Source organism: Lycorma delicatula, chromosome 4 (genome assembly GCF_047948215.1).
Source record: "Lycorma delicatula isolate Av1 chromosome 4, ASM4794821v1, whole genome shotgun sequence".
Taxonomy (NCBI): Eukaryota; Metazoa; Arthropoda; class Insecta; order Hemiptera; family Fulgoridae; genus Lycorma; species Lycorma delicatula.
This window is the reverse complement of record NC_134458.1, coordinates 76,513,789-76,536,067: the sequence shown is the minus strand read 5'-3', so window position 1 is coordinate 76,536,067 and position 22,279 is coordinate 76,513,789. Positions and strand designations below refer to the sequence as shown.

The window sequence follows — 22,279 nt, the reverse complement described above, 5'->3', positions numbered from 1 at the left end:
GTAATAGATTATATAGATCACATCAGGAATGATGTGATCCATGTGGTGATCAGGAATCCATGAGGTAGGTGTGCTACTCCATGGATAAGCAAAGGAACTACCCCAGAATTTGCCTGAATTAAGGGAAAACCATGATCAGAACAGCATCATAAAATTCACAATTAGTTGTAAAATAAAAAATAGATATAGTTAAAGTCCATATTAGGTTAATATAAAAATACATTAAACAAATGCGTAAGAATGTTAAATATATAAAATAATTACAAAAAAATCACATTCAGAAGACATTAATGAAAATTATTTGACCACAATTTATATAGGTCTATAAGTTAGAAGGAAATGCAAAAGATTTAGAATTTTTGTTTCATTTTCTAAATAGTATTATTTAAAAATTCACTGACTAGAGAAATACCTATCTTAGAAGAAAATCGTTTAATTATATTTTAAATAAATTGGTGGGAAGGTTTTTTTTTAATGGTTCAATACTTTATTAAAAATGGGATTGAAAGCATAAAGATTCTTTCTTGTAAGATGAAGTATCATATAAGTTATACAAAAATAGTTCTGTTTGGTTCGATAAGAGTGGATTTTGTTATTTTTTAAGAATAAGTGATCATTCTTTTAAGCAAAGCTTGTACAGCTTATCCAAGCCGAATTGGCACAGATCTGATGAACAGCACAGCTGCATATCTTGCTGCCTAACGAGCATGGGTTTATAATACTAATCGATTAAAGACAGTATGTATATGATACATGACTATTGTTTATTCCAATCAATAAACAAATTCACGTCTTATATTTATTAGTTACTTATTTAAGTCTGAGCTTATGTATTATTAAATTAATAATTTATTTCTTTATTAGATATAGAAATGTTATGAAATATTATGTAGACTAATCGGCTGTTACTGATTAGTATTTAGGCCAAAGATATTTATTTATAGTTTTATAACTGTATATAATATCCAAGCCAAATAAGTGCAAGACTGATGGTCTACTACTTATGCTATGCTCTTTGCGCTTTGTTCTGAGAGTGGTGAACAACCATACACTAGTCTAGGCAATGAGTCATACATAAGAAAAATCTCTTTATTCAGGTTTGTGTAAATAATAACGTAATGTAAATAATAGTTTTATAACTGTATATAATATCCAAGCCAAATAAGTGCAAGACTGATGGTCTACTACTTATGCTATGCTCTTTGCGCTTTGTTCTGGGAGTGGTGAACAACCATACACTAGTCTAGGCAATGAGTCATACATAAGAAAAATCTCTTTATTCAGGTTTGTGTATAAAGGTTTGTGTTTGTGAATAACGGAATGATGTGTCATTCTAAATATTCAAATGAAACATTAAATCTCTATTTACACAAACTGTTCCTGATTCATTCAGAAGCTAACTTGTTTTTGTAAATGATTCTGTTCTAATTTAAACTGTATTTTCAGTTGAATATGATATATATATATATATATATATATTTTTATTTTTATTATTAACTTAACAAAAACAATTCTTTGTTATTGTATTTGTCCATTTTTTTTATATTATAGATTAAATTATTACAAACAATAACATGAAGCATATGACTTTTGGCAGGCAGTTATGTTAAGACTCAGGTTTCTCTTTAAAATTTAAATCTCTTTAAATAAATTTTCACTTGCTTTTGTTACTCTTATTTAATGAATTTTTCTAACGTGGTTGATCAGTCTACCAGCCACCAGCGACTCAACATGTATTAAAACTTGTCCAGTTAATTGTGTGTGTCCGAAGAGTAAGGTTATTGTCTGATTATAGTGTTCTTTGAGTTTCAGTTCTTGACAGTAGTTGAAGTCTTAAGTGAAATTTTAAAAGTAATTTATTCATGTTAAATAGTAAATTTTTGTCAGCTCTATTCTTATGGTAGTGAATTGATTTTATTATTCTGCATATTATGTCTAATTTACGTGGAAAAGGCATTCAGAGCCAAGGGAAAGAAATTAAGCCACCGGGTTGGTCTAGTTGTTAAACTAGTCATCGCAAATCAGCTGATTTCAAAGTCGAGAGTCCTAAGGTTCAAATCCTAGTAAAGGCAGTTACTTTTATATGGATTTAATTACTAGATCGTGGATACCAGGTGTTCTTTGGTGGTTGGGTTTCAATGAACCACATATTTCAGGAATGGTCGACCTGAGACTGTACAAGACTATTTATATTCATACATATCATCCTCACTCATCCTTTGAAGTAATACTGTATGATGGTTCTGGGGGCTAAACAGAAAAAAAAAGAAATGGAAAGGAATTAGACACAACATTTTTAATTACGTGACAGGAAAAGATGCAGTTGGAATGTTTGTTTGTGACCCCAAAAAAAGTTGTAGAACTTGTTGCATGTGCCACAGGAGTCTCAAAAAGAACTGTTTATCGAATTGCTGGTGAAATAGCTTCGGAAAAAATTCAGTTCTCCTTGCAAAGGAATAAAACTCAAAAAGGAAGTAACAAACCCAAACAGTTTTGATCGGAATGCTATACGACATAAAGTGTTAAAATTTTACTCAAGCGAGGGCTGCTTGCCTTCTCTAAGGAAACTTACCGCAAAACTAAAACATGATGGGGTATTTATTTGGCAAACGAGTAGCTTACAGACACTTTTGTTAAGCATGGACTTCAAATGGAAGAGAATCAGAAATAACAGGGCAATTTTTATTGAAAAACATGATATTCAGTAAAAACAGTTTGTGTATTTGAATAAAGTTGAAGAATATCGAGTTGAAGGAAGACCAATTGTCTGATGAGACTTATATTTTAAGTTCTCATTGCCAACAGAAATGTTGGTAACCTTCAAATGCGTCTGAGTATTTTGCTGTGCCAATTACAAAAGGAGAAAGGATAATAATTATCCTTTCTCCTTTTGAAATGGGATTTGTTCCCAACTGCTTGACAGTGTGGAAAGCCAAATCTTCCTCAAGTGATTATCATTCTCAGATGAACTGCAACATGTTTTTAAAGTAGATAAGAGAAAAATTATTGCCTAACTTGCCAGTAAAAACAGTCTTGTAATTTTAGATAATGCTTCTTATCACAATACTGAAGAAGGCCGAGCACCGAATTCAGCATCAACAAAAAAAATCAGTGATTGACTGGTTGTGGTCTAACAGCTAACCATTCCATGAAAATTTGATGAAAGTTCAGTTGTATAAGACAATTAAAGAATATAAAGATCATCTGAAAACATATAATATAGATAAGATACTGGAGGAAGGTGGGTTCCCTGTTTTACTCCTATCCCCATATCATCCCAATTTGAATCCGATCAAGATGATACGAGCACGGGTGAAGAATCAGATCGCAACCAAAAATGTACAATTTACGACAGCTGCAATAATGGAAATTTGTCATAAAAAAGTTCACCGAATTTTCAGTCAAGAACTGGATAAAATGTTGCAAACATGTTAAAAAAACTAATATGAATATCGCAAGCTGCAAGGATCTCTAGAAAAACAAATTAAATGTGTCATCAATTTGGGAAGTGAGAGTACATCAGAATCGTGAGAATAAGAAGGAAACATGCAGTATGGAATGAAGTGCTATATATTCGGCAACTTCGTAATTTTTTACTTTAGTTATTTGTATTAAGCTAGTGTTAGTTACAAAATTCATAAGGAAATACATTATAACATAAAGTGTAAAAGTTCTACAGAAAAAAGTATTGTCAAGCTAGTAAAATCAATTATAAAAACACAGAAAAACAAGAAATACCTACATTTCAAAGTAATAATTATATATATATTTTTTTTTTTTAGTTTTAATTTAAGTATTTAAAAATAAGTTAGTTAAATATTTATGTATTGTTTTATTCAGTTATAAATTTATTATCTTTTTCATATAAATATAAAACTAAAAATAATTTAAAAATTTATGAAGTGAATTTGTTTGTTGATTGGAATAAACGTTAAAAAATACTAAAAAAAATGTATACCGTGAATTAGCATAAAAAAATTAGCTAAGTTAAAAAATTACTATAAAATAAAAATAAAAATTATATTGTATATATACTGTAAAATTTATTATACCGTATATATACAGTTTCCACGAGCAGCATATTATATAGACCCATGCTAGCTAGGCAACCATCGCCTAGATCAGATCTGTGCCAATTCGGCTTGGACAAGCTACACATTCATAAATATAAACACAAGGATAAATACAAAACATTTTTAATTTTTAAATATCAGTCTACATGATATATATATTTATGGACATCAAACAGTGATCTGACAGCCAATTTTTAAATCTTGAAAACTCATTCTGACTTTCTGAAGGATCCCTAAGAAATGATATTACACTTCAGGTAGAAATATACATAAGCAAAATAAATATTTAATAATGACAATAAACTTAGAGTTTTATTAAGACTCTTCAAAGCAGTAAGGTTTAATTTATTTTGTAAAAAAAATCAACTTGATCCTAGAGAATTAATAAAATTCAAAGCATCATTAATAAAATACCCAAAAATTTCATGCTTTGGACAACAGAAATGTTATTTCTATCATTAATGTGAATTCTTTTCATGTGATTAGCAATGTCATAACTACCTGAGAAGCACAGTGCAACAGTTTTATTTATATTTAAAGTTGAATGGTTACAGTCCACTCAGTAAATAATGTTTTAAACTGCTGAAGTAGAGTTTTCAAGTTTTTTAATAATTATTTTCAGATACAGACAACACAATGTTTCATCTGTGAAAAGGGGAACAATGAATGGTTCCAAGATTTTGTGATGAAGCAAAATGCAAATAAAAAATATATGTTTAATGCATAAGATAAACCACAACATTCTAGATTAAATTTAAATCCTACCTTTCCCTATTTTTTGTTACTTTTTATGAAAAAATAGAAAATAAATTAATTTTATTTTCTAATTACAATTTTTTTTTTAATTAAATTTAATAGCTTTGTTTTAATTTCTTGTTGTCTTCTCAGAAATAAACATCAGAAAAATTCTAATCTCATAGAATAAGATCTTATGTAATATTAAAAGTGAACATTGAAAGTTATTCGACAAAACTGAGATACATTTAGGTAGTTAAATGAGTCTTAGGGTGAGTATGAGGAAGTCAAATAACACGAAAGAGCATTATTGAAGAGCATGAGCTAAAAGAAGATAGTTGAATATTTAGATGGGTAAAGGTATTTAAATATCTTGGTACACAGCCATAAACAAGAATGAAATGTTAGAAGAAATTAAGTGCTGACATACATGTTGAGTGCAGATTGACTGCAGCCTTACATAGTTTGCAATAAAGTTTTTTCATTTGTAGTTAAAAGTATTGAAAATTTATAACATGATTATACAGATTGTTGTTCTTTGTTGGAATCTAATACCGACCAAGACTGTAGTCTGGGTGAATGATAATGAAAGTTCTATTAAAGATGATTTCTTTTGAAAATTGAGTATTGCAATGAACCAATTTAAGATATTGGAACAGGTAGATAGTGGAGCAGAATGAGAACAGAGTTACCAGGATTGACTAAGCGACTGTGGTTGATCAGCTAAATTATTTTTATGAAGAATATCAGCGACAAAAGAAGTGAAAGAGCAATCAGTTATTGTGCTGATATCTGAATGCCAGCCTATTGACCAATATATCCTGATATATCTAGGAAAAGGTTGAAAGTCAATACCTACAATGATTTGCAAGAGCTAAAGGTTAATGAGTGAGCAATAATAGCTCAGGATTAATATAAATGGGAAGGCATGTTGAGGTGTCCAAAATTCTTTACGTGTTGTTTAATCATTAAAAATTTTTAATAAATTCTTAATAGTCTTATAAGTTACTTTCAAAGTTTATATAACTGTTTGAAGCAAGTGAAGATATTACTGATAACTATCAAACTACAAAGGTTTTGATCTTGTTTTGTTTTTAGTATTATTCTGCATCCAATCTTTCATATTGAAAATTTACAATGTAAAACCATACATCATACAAGAGCTGTAGCAGTACTTGTTTAATGGGAAATACATGTCCATATAAAGTAATATTATAATACTAAAATTAAAATGTATTATTACAAAAAATAATGTTAAAATTTTAATTTAGTAAAATTTACTCAAATACTCATGGCATACTTTTGGAATATTTATTTTAACTTGTACCATTTAAATAGCTGTTAACTTTTAATAGTAAGGAATTTATCAAATTCTCTTTAAAAACACAGTAGCTACTTTTATGAATATAAAAGTAATTTCATCCTTTGTATAAAATAGAGTAAAAATATTATTGCTTTAAAAATACTTTTTTTTAAATAACTCACAAAAAACGATGAGAGGGACCAACTGAAACAACATAATTGCAATGAATCCGTATGAATTCTAATGCCGGAGGAATAAGCCATTCATACACAGTTATGTAGTATGTTTTATAATTTTCCAATAACCTATCAAGGAAAACTGCATTTTCTATAAACTCAGGAAATCTTTTTTTGGGCCATGCTTCAAGCCAAGAATCAACAATACAACGCCATCCAAGAGCTGATGATTCTAAATATATCATTCCACATCTTGAGACTGTTGCTGGAGATGCCTAAAAACACAGATAATGATAATGAGAATTATATTTCTACTACAGCTAGTAATATACAGTTACTACAAATTTAAAACTACCGTTATAAAATTGTGCAAACATTACCCATTGAAAAATATAAAATCAGTTTGTACAGTACAACATATGTAAATTTATAAATGAATCCATTTTTAATTCATTTAATAGAAAAAAGACTAATCTTTGTTTGTTTTATATATATATGTAACTCTAAATAAATAAACTCTCAATAAAACATGCAGCTGTTATATCCAAACAGGCATTAAATTGCTTGTAAATTAAAGCAATTTCTACCAGATCTATGTTCAGTACCATGACAGGTTAAAGAATATGAAAACAAGTAAAAAATTATTTTCAGGTGAAATGATCAGAAAGGATACACAGTTTTTCCTAAATTCAATGTAGTCTGTAGTCTTCTTATACTACAGTAGTAGAAGATATACAAGCTTAATAACTTATATTAAAGGCAGACTTACAATATATAAAATCCTTGTTAATTTCCATGAGAATCGTTTTAAGAAAACAATATAATACAAAAGTATCATAAAATACATTTAAAATATCATAAATCTTACCTCTCGTAGATCCATAACCTCAAATATCATAGACATCTTAGGGTTCATTTTTATCACTTCTCCTGAATTAAGACACAATTTTTTACTATCATCTAGCACAGTGTTCATATTTTCAATCCAAGCAGCATCTACTGGTCCATCAAAAATAATCCATTTGCGTTCTGGAGTGCGGACCATGCCAAATTTTCTTGAATAACAATTAAAATAATACATATTAGCACTTTTAATTTTTAAATGGTCATGTATGTGATGTAATTTTACTTTTACTAATGATGTAATTTTATTAAAAAGCAGTAGTTTACTTTTATAATTTTTTCTGCTTAAAAAATCTAAATGACAAAATTAAATTAAATCATGAAATTTACCTAGCACACATGCGATCTGATAGGCCAGTGACGTTTTTTTTATTGATTAATGAAAGTTGGTAGTTGGAGGCTGAATATTTCTATACCTTTTTTGAACATTCTAGAAGGATCAGCTATTGTAAAGCAGTGCAAAATATGAGCATGTTGGCAATAATTTTGTTAGTCATGTAAGAAATTTTTTGACTTGAACAAGCTATGTTTATAATGATGAGATGAATCTCCAGAATAAGTATCATGAATAAAAAGAAAAGTTTCTCACATTACATCACTTGAGTAATAATAAAATAATTTTTATCAATGAACAAGATTAATGGATGCTCCAGCATTTTATAAAAAACAGTAAAATTATTAGAAGATAGTTGAACTGTATCATTTAGTGTGTACAGCTTTACTTATTATATAAATATGTATTACCAATATTGTCATATTTTTATTAAGTATGTCAAAACTATGAGTAATTTTCAGAGCTGTATAGGTTTATACAAGCAGCTGAATCAAATTAGATAAAATAAATAAATTTAAAAATCACCTACCTGAATGCTTCAGCAGCTATACCATCGTGCCATTCATGAGATACTTCATCAAAATGCCCATATAATTCCTTCATGGATACAGCCTTGGGATTCAGAACAGTATAAATTACTTTAGATCCACCTTGATTACGTTCGTACATAAGGGTTAATGAATCAGCTAAAACCTGGAAACATAATAAAATTATTTATTTAAATGTAAATAAATTATATAAGAATATATACAAAATGTTTATATATATATATGAATGAGCATTATCTTGAAATTTAATTTATCTAGTATTAATTCTAGTAATTGTTTAAGTCTTAGTTACCTCAAGAATGGAGTAATAAGCCAAGAGTTATAATGCAGAGTGCTATTCCTTACCCTCTCGGAAGCACTTCTGATTAATCATTGTAGCATTAGTCAGATAGAAATGAATATTATAGAATTTGTGTAATTCTACCACAACCTAAACAACAGTAACTATTATTTTGCTAGATTTATCATCAGAATTTTGGATGATAAAAAAAAGGAATAAACTGGAATATTTGCATGTGAGAAAGAGAAATTAATTCTTTTCTGCCAAAAGATGATGCGTAAAAGAAAAAAAATATTATGGTAATTTTTTATATAGCAATGAAATTTAACTGACACTAAGTATAATCTGATGTTTTATGAATAATTTTTTTATTTGTCTATCTATATAAAGGGGCTATCAAGTAATTTTATGGTTTAATGTACTAAATAAAATTAAATATTTTTTATACAGTTAAAAAAATTACAGTTACAGTTAGCGCACAGATTTTTTAAGGACAGAGTACGCAATCTTTTTACTCACATAGTTTAAAAATAGATTACCTTTAATAATAGTTTTAATAAAAATATTATGCAGATGACTTACCTTCAGGATAGACGATTTTCCTGACAATGGATCACCAACTAACATAAATCCATGACGTACAATCATCATTTCATATGTCTGCGATATTTTTATCATGAAGTTTTCAGATGCTTGCAGTCCACGCTGAATACATATCTAAAGAACAAGGAATAGAAAATAAAACAGTTTTGATGGTTTATAAAATGTGTTATTGAACTAATAACATTATTTTTTTTTATTGAAGAAAAACATCTTGCAGCAATTTATAAGAAATTTTTACTCCTCACTTGATTGAGCTTGCACAAATTCCAAGTTCAAAATATAAAAAAAAGCAATGTCTTTACATATTATTCTGTATTCTTGTGATGCCCAGTTCCTTTTGGTGATAACTATCATGTTATGAACACAATCTATAACTCTCAAACCTACATAAAGTCAACATGGATTCCCACAATATGTATAAGGATGTTTAGTTTTTATTTTTTTCCCCGGACAGGAAATATTTAACCTTATTTTTGTATTTTACGTTGAATAGTATTTTATAGATTTTTGGTTGTTTTGAAATGAAATACAAAACATATAAATGCTTATCTCTTTTATAATTTTGTAACTATTAATATATATAATATTCTGTTTCATTAATTAATAACATTCTTAAATTATAAAAATTATCAGGACTTGCATGGTCTTTTTTTTGTATTTATTAGTGGGCGAAAAACGCTTTGGTGTTATCATCGCCCAGAATAAAATTTTATAAAAGAAAACAAATAGTAAAAAAAAGCTGCCTTAAAAAAAAAATTAAAATTTACAACTAATATCACAGAAGAAAAAAATATTTTTAAAAACACTTAAAACTAAATCACAGCCGTAAAATATAAAATTAAAAATAAGCTTAAAACTAAAAACGTAAAATTTTAGTAAAATAACAAGAGTAAAAAAATCGAAGAGGGGTGTAAAGAGTCCCTACTCGGATAAGGGGAAGACTAGAAAATTAAGATAAAAAACTAATCCTAGTTAAAAACTAAAATATTAAAAAGCTAATACTTAACAACTAATAACATAAAATATCACAATAAATGAAATAAAACGACTAATCACAGATAAAAAGCTTAGAACTTCATAAAAACAATATGTATATATATAAAAAGTAAATAAAAATGAAATAAATATAACGAACTCCGAGAGGAGTGTAAAAGGCTCCTTCTCGGATAACAAAAGAAAATATAAATTTAAAATCAAACACATAATAGTAAAAATATATATAATACTATTAAAAGGTATGTAAAATACTAATACTTCTAAGATATAAAAACACCCGGTCCAAAACTCCCTTATCATTGCCCAGGATTTGACGAATGTTCCTGGGCAACTTATATTTATAACGCAATGCCGCATAACAAATGCAATCCACAAGACTGTGGCGCACAGTCAAGCAGCAGTTGCATCGTACGCATGTTGGAACATTTACTTTTGACATTAGACATCCGTGTGTGACTTTAGTGTGGCCTAACTGCAATCAACATAGGACTACTTTCTCTTGACGGAGTTTTCTAAAAGACGAGTCCCATGGCAACACAGTGTTTTTATTAATGTATTAAAGTTTATTATCCACTGCGGCAGTCCAGTCACCTTGCCACTTCGTTCAAAGAGCGTGTTTTACATAACTGCTAAAATCACATGTAGTAAACCCACCAGTTTGGTCTAGTGATGAACGCGTCTTCCCAAATCAGCCGATTTGGAAGTCGAGAGTTCCAGCGTTCAAGTCCTAGTAAGGTTAGTTACTTTTATACGGATTTGAATACTAGATCGTGGATACCGGTGTTCTTTGGTGGTTGGGTTTCAATTAACCACACATCTCAGGAACGGTCGAACTGAGACTGTACAAGACTACACTTCATTTACACTCATACATATCATCCTCATTCATCCTCTGATTATGTGAACGGAAATTAGCGGAGGCTAAACAGGAAAAAGAAAATCACATGTAGTAACACGATTGGTAAAAGAAGGTTGACTTCATGCGTCCCTAGCAGCAGAATCTGCACGTTCATTGCCCACAATTCCTAAATGACTAGGGATCCAGCAAAACTCTTTTGTGTGTTACGATGGCTCATTTCCGCGATTGCGTTACAAATTTCGGTGACCCACGGATGTCTAGAGTAAAATCTTCCAAAGCTTGGAGGGCACTAAACGAGTCGCTACAAATAAGGATATGACGATATTTTGGGTTAACGATATTTAAAGCCTTGTTGATAGCGTACAGTTCTGCAGTAAAAATACTTTAACATTAGGTAGACCAAGCATATAGATTCTGCTATTAAGAATAAATGCGTATCCAACGGTATCATTCTGTTTCGATCCATCTGTGTACACTATTGCATCTGGGTTTATTTTGGAGAATATGGTGAAAATTTTTCTGAAAGACAATAGGTGATGTTGATTATTGTTCCTGTGTATGGTAACATCAAATATAAAGTTGATTCTCCACGGAGGATATGAACAGGGATATGTTCGTAAAATAGGAGGTATGTCAACATTTAAAAGCTGTAGTAACTGCTGGATATAAATATCCATAGGTGCAGTGAAACGTAGATGGTCTTCATATCTTTGTGAAATAGGATTTGCAAGAACTGCGGTAAAAGCTGGGTGATTTGGTTGCCCTTTAAGATGGGCAAAGTAAGATGCTGAAAGTTGGTCACGTCTATCCCAAAGTGATGGTTCACCACACTCAACAAGTATGCTAGTGACAGGGCTTGATCTAAAAGCCCCTGTAGCAAGACGGAGAGAGGCGTGATGTACAGTACCTAACATTTTCAGCGCGGTATTACGCGCTGAAGAGTAGGCAACTGTAATTTAAGCAGGAACGAATTAAAGAGTAATAAAATCGCAACGTACATGACCTATCGGCTCCCCATTTGGTGTTGTTAAGAACTCACAGCATAACTAAAATTTTCGAACATTTTGTTTTTAGTTCTTTGATGTGTTTGACCCACGTAAGACGGTTGTCAAAAATCAAACCTAAAACCTTGATATCAGGAGTGATAGAATTTGCTCTTCATTGAGAAAAACTTGCGGAGTAGATGGGTCCCACAAGCGAGAAAAGACTACACATTTTGTTTTCTCAGGTGAAAAGGTGAAGCCGGTCACCTTGGACCAAGCTTCAAGGCGAGATATTGTGTTCTATAGTAGTCTCTCTGCTGTGGCTGTTGAACGGGATGTAATATATTCACGGCATAATCATCAGCAAATAACAAACATGAAACATGTGGTTGCACACAATCAGTAATACTGTTGATGGCTATAGTGAACGAGGTGGCACTTAATACACTTCCTTGAGGGACTCCATTCTCTAAAGTGACGCTAACCAATAGAAAATCTGTAACACAAACACGGAAAGTTCGGTCATTTAAGAAACCTCTGATAAAAGCCAGCATGTTGCCATTTACTCCCCATTCTTTGAGGGTATTTAGGATACCATGTCGGCACGGAGTGTCGAACGCCCTCGTGATATCAATGAAGATAGTGATGAGGCGCTGGCGTAGCAGGAAAGCGTTCTGAATAGCAGTTTCCAATGACACTAAATGGTCAATAAAAGATTGTCCTTGTCGGAAACTACACTGCTCTGGAGATAAAAGGCCATTTCTCTCTAAATACTATGTAAGCCTGCGGTTGACCATTCTCTCTATTACTTTGCATAAGACGCTTGTCAAGATGTCCAAAAATACTCGACGATATACCACTCTAGCCTTACGGTATAAATCTAAGTGTTCATTTGTAGGCCTGTGGTTAAATTTGCGCAGTGCCTGTCGATTACTAATAGCATTTCGACAATCATCATTCCACTAAGGAACAGAAAGACATATTGGGTTTCCCAATGTTTGTGGGATATATCTGTTAGCATTGTCAAGTATCAGACATAAGAGATGAAAGTTCGTCAAGGGCACCATCGTCATACCGTGATGGGAAGGCTATGGTAACCATTCCAATCTGCCTTTTCAACAATCCATCTCCGTGGCCTTTTATTCGTTTTGCGGTCGACACCAGTGTTTATAACTGGCCTGTGGTCACTGCCGTGAAGGTTGTCACAAGCAAACCAATTAAGACGAGGGAATAAATTCGGTGAACATAAGGAAAGGTCGATCAATGTTTGACAGTGCACCAGACGATGAAGACAAATGTATATGACCCATCATTCAGAAGACAAAGGTCTAAGTCTTGTCTAACTGTTTATCATATATCCTCGACCGGAGCAGAAAGATGAGCCCCAGGAAATATGGTGGGCATTGAAGTCTCCTACTATTAATGACGGCAATGGAATTTGCGTGAGGAGATTTGATATTTCTAAAGCATTGAACCCAGAGTTTGGGGAGAGATACAAATTGCAAATATGCAATTTAAACAGGACTGAGATTTTTTCAGCAACAGCAGGAATGGGGGTAGCTAGAGGTAGCCTAGTAGCCGACACCTCATTCCGCATGAAAATAACAACACCATCACTCTCTCTACTGTCTACAAGACAATCGTATCTCTCACATGTGTAGCCTCTGAGAGTTACAGCATCTTGCTGTAATAGATGCGTTTCTTGGAAGCACATTATTAATGGTTCATGTGAATGCATCAACATTCTAACATCTTCAATGTGGGACCTAAGACCTCTAACGTTCCAGTGAATGATGTTCATAAGTATAGATAAATAAATTCAGGAAAGTATAAAAATTAGTTGTAAGTGATTCAGTTTTTCTCTTTTGTATTTTTGATTTTAAAGAACTCCAATGTCCTGGGGTCAGGTGGTTCTTCAACCATATCCTCCAGTATATGGAGGAGGAGATTTAGCAGAATGGGATACCGCAGATGACATCCCAGAGGGGGTGGTTACATTGGTTCCCTTAACAGGGAGCTTATTAGATGGCTTACCGCCAGCTGTGATTACTCCTGCCCGTACCAGTAAAACTTTGGGAACAGGAACTTTCATAGGGATCCCACTGTTGGATTCACTAACTGCAATGAAAAACTTTTTGTTCATCTTCGTCACCTCTGAAATAGTAGCTGTTAGTGATGTAACTTGATCAGATAACATCTGAACAAGTTTTTTTAGCTCACTGCAGGATCTGTATGGCTAATTACTTAAATTTACATTGGCAGCAAAATATACATCTAGTTTAACCAGGTTCCTTGTGTTAATAGTTTTTTATATTCTCTGCGTGCCGCCGGAAAAGATAGTTTCGGTAGAAATTCTGAGAATAGCCACATTTCTGCCTTAAAAGTTGGGCAATCTCAGGAGTGAGCTGTATGCGAACCACTAAAATTAGCACATTTTTCATCTTCTTGGCAGTTAGTATCATTGTGACCTTCCTTAGCACAACTACCACAGACCTCTGTTTTTGAGCAAGATATTGTAGTGTGACCATACCCTTGACATTTGAAACATCGTTGTGGGTTGGGAATGAAAGGTCATACTCGAACTGAAAGATAACCGATTTTTTTTTTTTTCAGTGGTTCTAGAAGGTGAACGTCAGTATAACAGAAGGTGTTGATTCTTCCATTCCATTTTGCCTTTTCAGTATACGCTTCACTTCTACAACATCTTGAACACAAGACTCATCAGCTATTTCAGTGACCTCTATATCCATAAAATCTTGACAAAAAATTACCCTGCGACTCGTATTTTAGGGTTTTGTGGCATTCCGCGCTTGTTTTTATACTGCCCATATTATGGAGACATAAGATAGATCGAGTCTGCTCATCATTGAATGTTTCAGTCAGAATCGATCCATCACATAATTTTCTAATGTTCTTTGGGGAACCACTTGCAGCTGTTATAACTTTGTTTATCAAGAAAGATGACACCTTTTGGAGAGAGCCACCTTCTTGATTATTTTGGAGAACAACGAATAGAATATTTTTAAAATTCATGTCTAATGATTTGTAATTCTCTTCTATAGGACTTTTTTCCTCGTCAGACAAAGCTGACCGAGACCTCTTCACAAGACTAGGTTTGGTGGCTTTTTCATATGGACCACCAACCATCATAGTATTTGTATTCGGAACTGAAAGTTTGGTCCCACAAGTACCAGTGATAAAATGAACCACTTCAGCAGAGTACACGCATACTGGAGCTAGAGCTAAATACAACTGGGTTCGCCCTGGTGCCCAGAGGACATCATTTGAGACTCACTACGTACAGCCATTCACCTATCGACACAATAGTTCCCACCTTGGGTTAAAGTTGCGTTTCGTAAGATATCGCAACACCACAGAGTGTAAATGTAAGAGAAAATTGTGTTCAATGTTGTTGTGTAGTTGTGTAAGGGTATAGTTGTAATTTGTGTAGTGCTCTTGGTGTAGTATATGTGTGTAGTGTAAAGTGTTCTGCAGCTCAGTGTGTAGTGGGAAGAAGAGCTATAGAGGCTAGACCTATGGAAACACCACCCCATAAAGTCTTAAAGAATAAGACTCCCCGTCGGGGGCATGGTCTCTTATTTTAGTGACGAAGAAAAGAAACAAAAATGTTTTTCATATTTAGTTCTTACCTCAACATCTTTGTTTCTCTTTCACTATTTATAAGAAAATAAAAATCATACTTGAAATTATTCAAGTATCTATTATAATAGATCAATTTTTATGTTTCAAATTAATAAGTACAATCAATAAGTTTAATCAAATGTATAACAATTCTATAATTAGAGTACAATGGATGTATCAGTGCATTAAAATGCACAAAAATATAAAATAGAGTAAAATAAGGACCTTTTTTATTTCCCTATTTTCCTTTATCATGGTTAATAATACTATTAAGGTATAAAAAAAAAATCCTTCTTATTGTAAGGATCAAAATTTTGGGCATCTGATTCTTTTGCATTTTATTTTTTCACTTATATCTTCAGTGAACAAAAATAATAGAATGGACTATTCACTAATTTCTTAATAATAAAAAAATTTTAATCTCATAAATTATGTTGTGTAATTAATAAGTGGGTCAATTGAAAAATAAAAAAAACAATAAATTTATAAGTTTGATCAAATGATGATAGTGAAATAAATGATGGATTTTTATATTTTTATGTATTAAACAATTATTTCAACTAGCACAAAAATGTTCCTTTTAATAAATGATTTGACACTACAAAATATTTCTTTTTTTTATATTTATTTAGTAGGCTTGTTACTAACACGTTTGATAAAATATAATAAATTAATTCATATAATAAACAAACTACTAACCTCTCGAACAGCATTATTAAAATTTGTATAATCTCGTGAAAATGGAGACATATTAGGAAAAATGTCTGAAATGATTCCTTCAAATAATGGCACATCTTGACTCAAAAATCTTGGCAAGTTTACATCTATAATGGATCTTAGTATTACATTATCTTCATCTACTTTTGGATATTTCAGTTTGAGATTTCCAGCTGCCGACAAAACAGCTTTGACAGCTCTCATACCTAAAATGATGAATTATATCTACATACAGGTGTATTTAGATTCACAAACTCAACTAACAAAATAAATACACAAATATAACCAACTAAAAAAATCTATAAACAAAATTAAAAAGTATACAATATGAATAAATTTCATATGGTACCTATGCATAGAATAAATGTTACCATTAGATGTTAAGTTTAATGTATACTAATTGCTATAACTTCATCTATTGTAGGTAATCTGAAATGAATCATAAGATACTCTGAAAAACAACATACCATTCTCAAGAATAGCAAGTATTCCATTTTTGGCTTACATAGAAAAGTGAGGGGTGAGTCTGATTTCCTGTTGCCTTCATCACTAAGCAAATCTACTACTGCATATTATCATGTCAAACGTATTCAAAATATATAAATCATGCACACTACTTAGATCATTCATTAATTACACTATAATCTCTGCACACAGACTTGGCTAGATACATAGACAAAATCATTACATTATACTTAATACTTGAAAATAGCATATATTAAAAAAAAATAAAATAAAACAACATATTGAAAAAATTAAGGCATTCTACACAATTCCAAACTTGCATCCTTTTCAAACCATTCTTAAAATAAAAATACTTTAAAATACATAAACATAGTAAATCAAAAGAATACAAAAGAAAATTTTTTTAATAAAAACAGATATTAATATACATACCATAATCCTAGAAGAGGGATGTTACATAACGATGTAGGAGGTAGAGGATACCTTAAGAAGAATGAAAGGAGGCAAAGTACCAGGAATTGATGAGGTAAGAACCAAGATGGTGAAGGCTACAGCATTTTATGGTTTACAGTGGCTGTACAGACTGTTCAGAAGTATATGAAAAAGGAAGGTAATTTGAGAAAACTGGAAAAAGGAATAATAATTCCCATATACAAAAAAGGGGACAAGATGTATAGTAGTTTCAGAGGTACTAGACTACTTTCGCACATGATGAAGCTGTTTGAAGGGGTATTGGTAAACCTCATCAGAAGGAGGACTGAGGGGGGCTGGAAGGGGAACAGATGGGATTCAGACAAGTTTGATCCACTATGGAAGCAACATTTTTCGCTTCTGAAACAAGTGAGTGAGAAGAAGTGAAATTTAAGAAATTAGTAATTGTGTTCCTGGACATAGTAAAGGCATATGATACTGTGGATAGGAAAGTTGTGTGGGAGGCAATAGACGAAAGAAATGTGGATAAAGCAGACATCGAATGATTAAAGTTATGTATGAGGGGAGCAAGAGTTGTGTCATGACAAAGCTAGGAAAGTCAGATTGATTTGAAATAGAGAATGGATTTAGAAAAGGTTGTGTGACATCTCTATTTTTGTTTATAATAACTATGAATGGAATCTTTAATGAAGTTAAAAAGGAACAAGCAACTTGCTATTTCCAGGTGACCTGGTTATATGATGGGGGGGGGGGGAGTCTGAAAGGGATGTAAAGTGTACAATAAATGTGTGGAGTGAAGAAATTCAGAAATGTGGTATGCAGTTTAGTGTTGAGATGAGTAAAGTGATTGTATAAGACAGAAAAAAGGAAATTCAGAGGACATAACTGTGAATGGTAGAAAAATAGAAAGGGTAAAATGTTTACTTATCCAGGAACAGTTTTTTTTGAGGATGAGAATGATTAAAAAATACGTACAAGAGTACAGAAAGCAAGTGGATTTTATCTGAGTGTAAGAAGTCTGGTCTGCAACAAGGAGGTACCTTTGCAGTGTCAGAGAGTTATGTATAAAAGCATACTTTATGCCACTTCTACCTATGAGGCAGAAACCTGAGCAGGTGGCAGAAAGATGAAGGGTTGAGTACAGGCAGCAGAAATGAAATTCAAGAGAAGCATGCTAGGGAAGACAAGAAGAGATAGGGTAAGGAGCAGTTTGATTAGAAAGGAACTGAAACTGGGAAGCCTTGTCGAGTCAATTCGAAGATCTAAGTTCAGGTGATTTGGACATATTGAAAGGATGGATGAGGAAAGATTACCAAACAGGATGATGCATGCATAGGAAAGAGGTAGAAGACCAAGAACGAAATGGATAAATATAGTTGTGGAGTAAGTGTGCAAGAGAGGAAATGTGGTGAGGATAATGGAAGAGAGATGGTTCATGGATTGAGGCACATGGAGAAATTTTGTAAAGACCCAACCTGAGGAAACTTGAATTAAAGGGAAGTGAAAATTATGAAGATGATGATACTTACCATAATCATAGTGACTCTGAGATGATAACTGTTCTGAACACAGACGATATGCTGTAACTATTTTTATGGCTAGCTTACGAGCACATAAAAACCCATTTGCATATAAAACTATTTCAGCAATAAGTGCATAATCAGGTACCATCATTGCAACAGTTCGAAACAGCAACTGTGAACATTACACAACAAGAATTAAGTAAAACTATGTAAGAATGTGCCATATAACTTCGTAAAAAAAGTAAAAGAATCACAGCTTACCAGTGGGCAAGAATTGATAAAGATAAGTAAAATACTTTTGGTAATAATTTCAATAATGTTAATTAGCTGCAATTAAAACAAATAATAAATTACTGGCCATTTTTGTAGCAAGATAATATTTGCCCTTTCATAAAAAAAACCATTAATAAAATTTAAAAAGATGTAATTAATGATAAGATGAAATTTTCTTATTTTATGAGATAAATGTTTACCAGTTTTCTTTAAATATTTAAGAACTGTAATGCTTGAGACTTATTTAAAATATAAAAATTATAAAAAGGTGTCTATAAATATATATACAAACATTTTTTTATAATTATGCAATCAGTCAAATACATTTTTTGCACAATTTACTTTATTCGTGATTATAAACTGTATAGATACTTTTCATCACATTAATTTAATGGTTTACTGTGTAAATTATAAAATACAAGAGAATCTTGTCTAAATTCGAGAATACAGCTAAAAGATTTTATACTAACCTTTAGATTATCAGGCAGCTCTGATCGTCCAGCGTATCCAGGGTTCATCGTAATACATACAAAACAAGTTGGGCATAATCTCAAGCGTGTGCCTTCAAACACAAAAAACTTCAAACGATGACAAACAGCATGAAGAATTTTAAGCATTTGTTGAGTGATCGCACTTAACACTTCCACACCTATGCGATTAAACTCATCAAAACAAGCCCAAGCTCCACAAGCTGCTAATCCCTTGAAAAACTGAAATATTCATAAAATACCATCAATTTAGCAGAAAAGTTTAAATAAAAATAGTATTTTTTATTAATGAAGGATAAAGAAACAAAATGCTAACTATCAAACCCTCAAAGTTTTATAAAACTGAAATAATTTTTTTATTATTAGTCTGTGAAGATAGTGAGTGGTACTGGCTTGATTTTATTCCACTAAAGGAAAAGATGGATTGAATACTAAAACAGAAGCATACAATACACCAGAAGCTCTAATGATAATACACCATATCATTACAAGGAATGAGTAAAATATAATAGATGTTAATAGTAGGTTAGCTCAAACATGGGAGCTTACATGTAAATCACAATTCTACAAAACATAAATGTAGATTTAGAATTATAAGAAGACCCAGGTTTATGAGTCATTTACTTAGATATTGTGAATTGATAAATCAAATAATGAAGTTAAAGTAGATGATAAGAATTTTAAGGGGAGATAAAAATTAGACTACATAAAACAAGTAATTTGATATGAAAAATGTATCAAATTGCTTTGGATTAAAAGATTAGTAAAGAATATAAAGGACTGAAGAAGTACATCAAACCAGTCAAGTGATCAATTACTAAAGGAAAAAATTATCTGGCTTCTTAATTTTAATACTGTTATTATTATTAATATACTATTATTATTATTATTGTCATGGCTATAAATTACCATTATTATTACTGAATATAAGTAGTGAACTATTAAGCCACCAAGACATGTATATTACATGTATCATTTTACATACCTTCCCCATGGCAATGTAATCTAAGCCTTCAGAGCAATTGAAAACAATACACTGAACAGCAAGCGCTTTAGCCAAATCTTTTACTGTTTCTGTTTTTCCAGTTCCAGCTGGTCCTTCAGGTGCACCATTTAAGTGAAGATTATATGCTCCCATTAAGGTACGGTAGCAACGATCAGTTAATGGTGTTATCACTAGTCTAGCACTATTTCCGAGGTACTCATATTTATAATTAAATGATACATTGCAGATGCGAACTACCATTCCACCATCTTCCCAGTAATACCTAAAACAAATATAGTTTTAAAAATTCAGAGTGTAACTTATGGACAGTACAGCAATGGTGAATCATACTTACTAACATCTGGTAATCTACAAAAAAATAGTATGATCTATTTAAAATAATATATATATATATATATATAATATTTTTGATCTACAAAAAAATAAGCAAGTTTTATACCATGAAGATAATGAAAGTTTTGATAATTTAAACTTCAATTACATGAAAAACTATAAAAGAAAACTACTTACCGAAGCTGCGAGAGCCATTTAAAATCAAGATCTGTGGTAATACCGTGATTGTACAGATCTGCTACAACATCTTTGTTATGTACTTCAAGCACTATAAGAGCTTCAAGACTAATTCTCTGGTTCTTTGTAAGATTTTCTCCCAGCAATTGAACAATACCAGCAAGTGATTTCTATAAAAAAATTTTAATAAAAAAATTTATGGAAATAATAGTAGTGGTAGTGGTGGTGGTGGTGGTGGTAGTAGTAGTATTAGTAGTACTAGTAGTATTAGCAGTAGTAGTAATAGTAATAATAAGAAGAAGAAGAAGGAAACATGAATTTCACAAATATAAAGAGAAATTTAAAAATAGAAAGAATAAAATATGAGAAAAGCACCTATAGGTTTTGCACATTTAATACAGAAATATATATTAGTATGTACTTTAAAATACTAGTTTTATTTCTTTCTGACATTACAGATTTGTATATTAAATATGTATTTTAAACCCTTATTAATAATATGGCAATATCTCTGTCATCACACATACTTACACACATATACTTACAAGATCTAATGTAGTAAACTGATATTTCCAATTAGTTTATACAAGTTTTCAGCCTCTCAAATTTTCACTACTTTTGTTACCTCTGTCATTTTTATTTACTAATACATAAAGAATAAAAACTTGAAGCACTTATTAATCACTTAAAGTAATATTACGGTACTGTTACTTTAGGTAACAAGATGAACAACTACAGTTAGTTAATTATGAGTAATATAATAATAATTATATACAATTATGAATTATAATAATAATAATTTGTAGTGTATAAAAAATGCTTGCATGATGCTTCATATTTCTCTGTACCATTAAAAATCCTTTAAATTCCAAGTAAAAAAAATCAATCAAGAATATATATCAAACAATATACCTATCAAATAAACAAAGATAGCAATGCAATAATAAGTAATTGTAAAGAATAAATGAGGGCTAGATTAATAACTAGTAGTTATCAATAACAAAGAATAATTGGGGGAATGTGAAAAAAATAAAAATAAAATATTGAACAGAAGTCTTACATTTACTTTTTTTAACATTGTATCAGAAGTACTTAAAGTGTTTTGGCGCAATGCTGTCTGTACACTAGCAGTCCAAAGTGCTTGATTAACACATAATAAAATTTGTCCAGGCCACAATGTAACCCAAACTGTTTTTTCATTAAAGTAGAGATTCTTGATACATTTTTTAGTGACATGTTTCAGAGATGCAATCATTTGTTTTTCAACCTGTAACAAATTTTATAAATTAAACATATTTTATCAGTTTTTATTTTGTAATAAATTAATCCTGTTGCTACTAATAAATTATTATTTTAAAACAATATTACACTGGTTTTTTGTTTTTCTTTTTACAATAATCACAAATGTTACAGTACAAACAGTACAAACA

At 31.2% G+C, this 22,279-nt stretch overlaps 1 protein-coding gene across 1 annotated transcript in view; it reads right to left on the bottom strand.

Annotated features, from left to right (window-relative positions):
• Positions 1-22,279, bottom strand: part of LOC142322649 (uncharacterized) — a 212,341-nt gene that overhangs the window by 90,528 nt on the left and 99,534 nt on the right. The window contains exons 25-34 of the mRNA XM_075361728.1: positions 21,916-22,116; positions 20,850-21,019; positions 20,319-20,601; positions 19,316-19,555; positions 18,579-18,744; positions 16,135-16,358; positions 8,935-9,069; positions 8,054-8,217; positions 7,156-7,342; positions 6,294-6,562 (exon numbers count right to left, since the gene is read on the bottom strand). Of these exons, the coding sequence (XP_075217843.1) occupies positions 6,294-6,562; positions 7,156-7,342; positions 8,054-8,217; positions 8,935-9,069; positions 16,135-16,358; positions 18,579-18,744; positions 19,316-19,555; positions 20,319-20,601; positions 20,850-21,019; positions 21,916-22,116 (2,039 nt within the window). The remainder of the gene's footprint in view (positions 1-6,293; positions 6,563-7,155; positions 7,343-8,053; positions 8,218-8,934; positions 9,070-16,134; positions 16,359-18,578; positions 18,745-19,315; positions 19,556-20,318; positions 20,602-20,849; positions 21,020-21,915; positions 22,117-22,279) is intronic.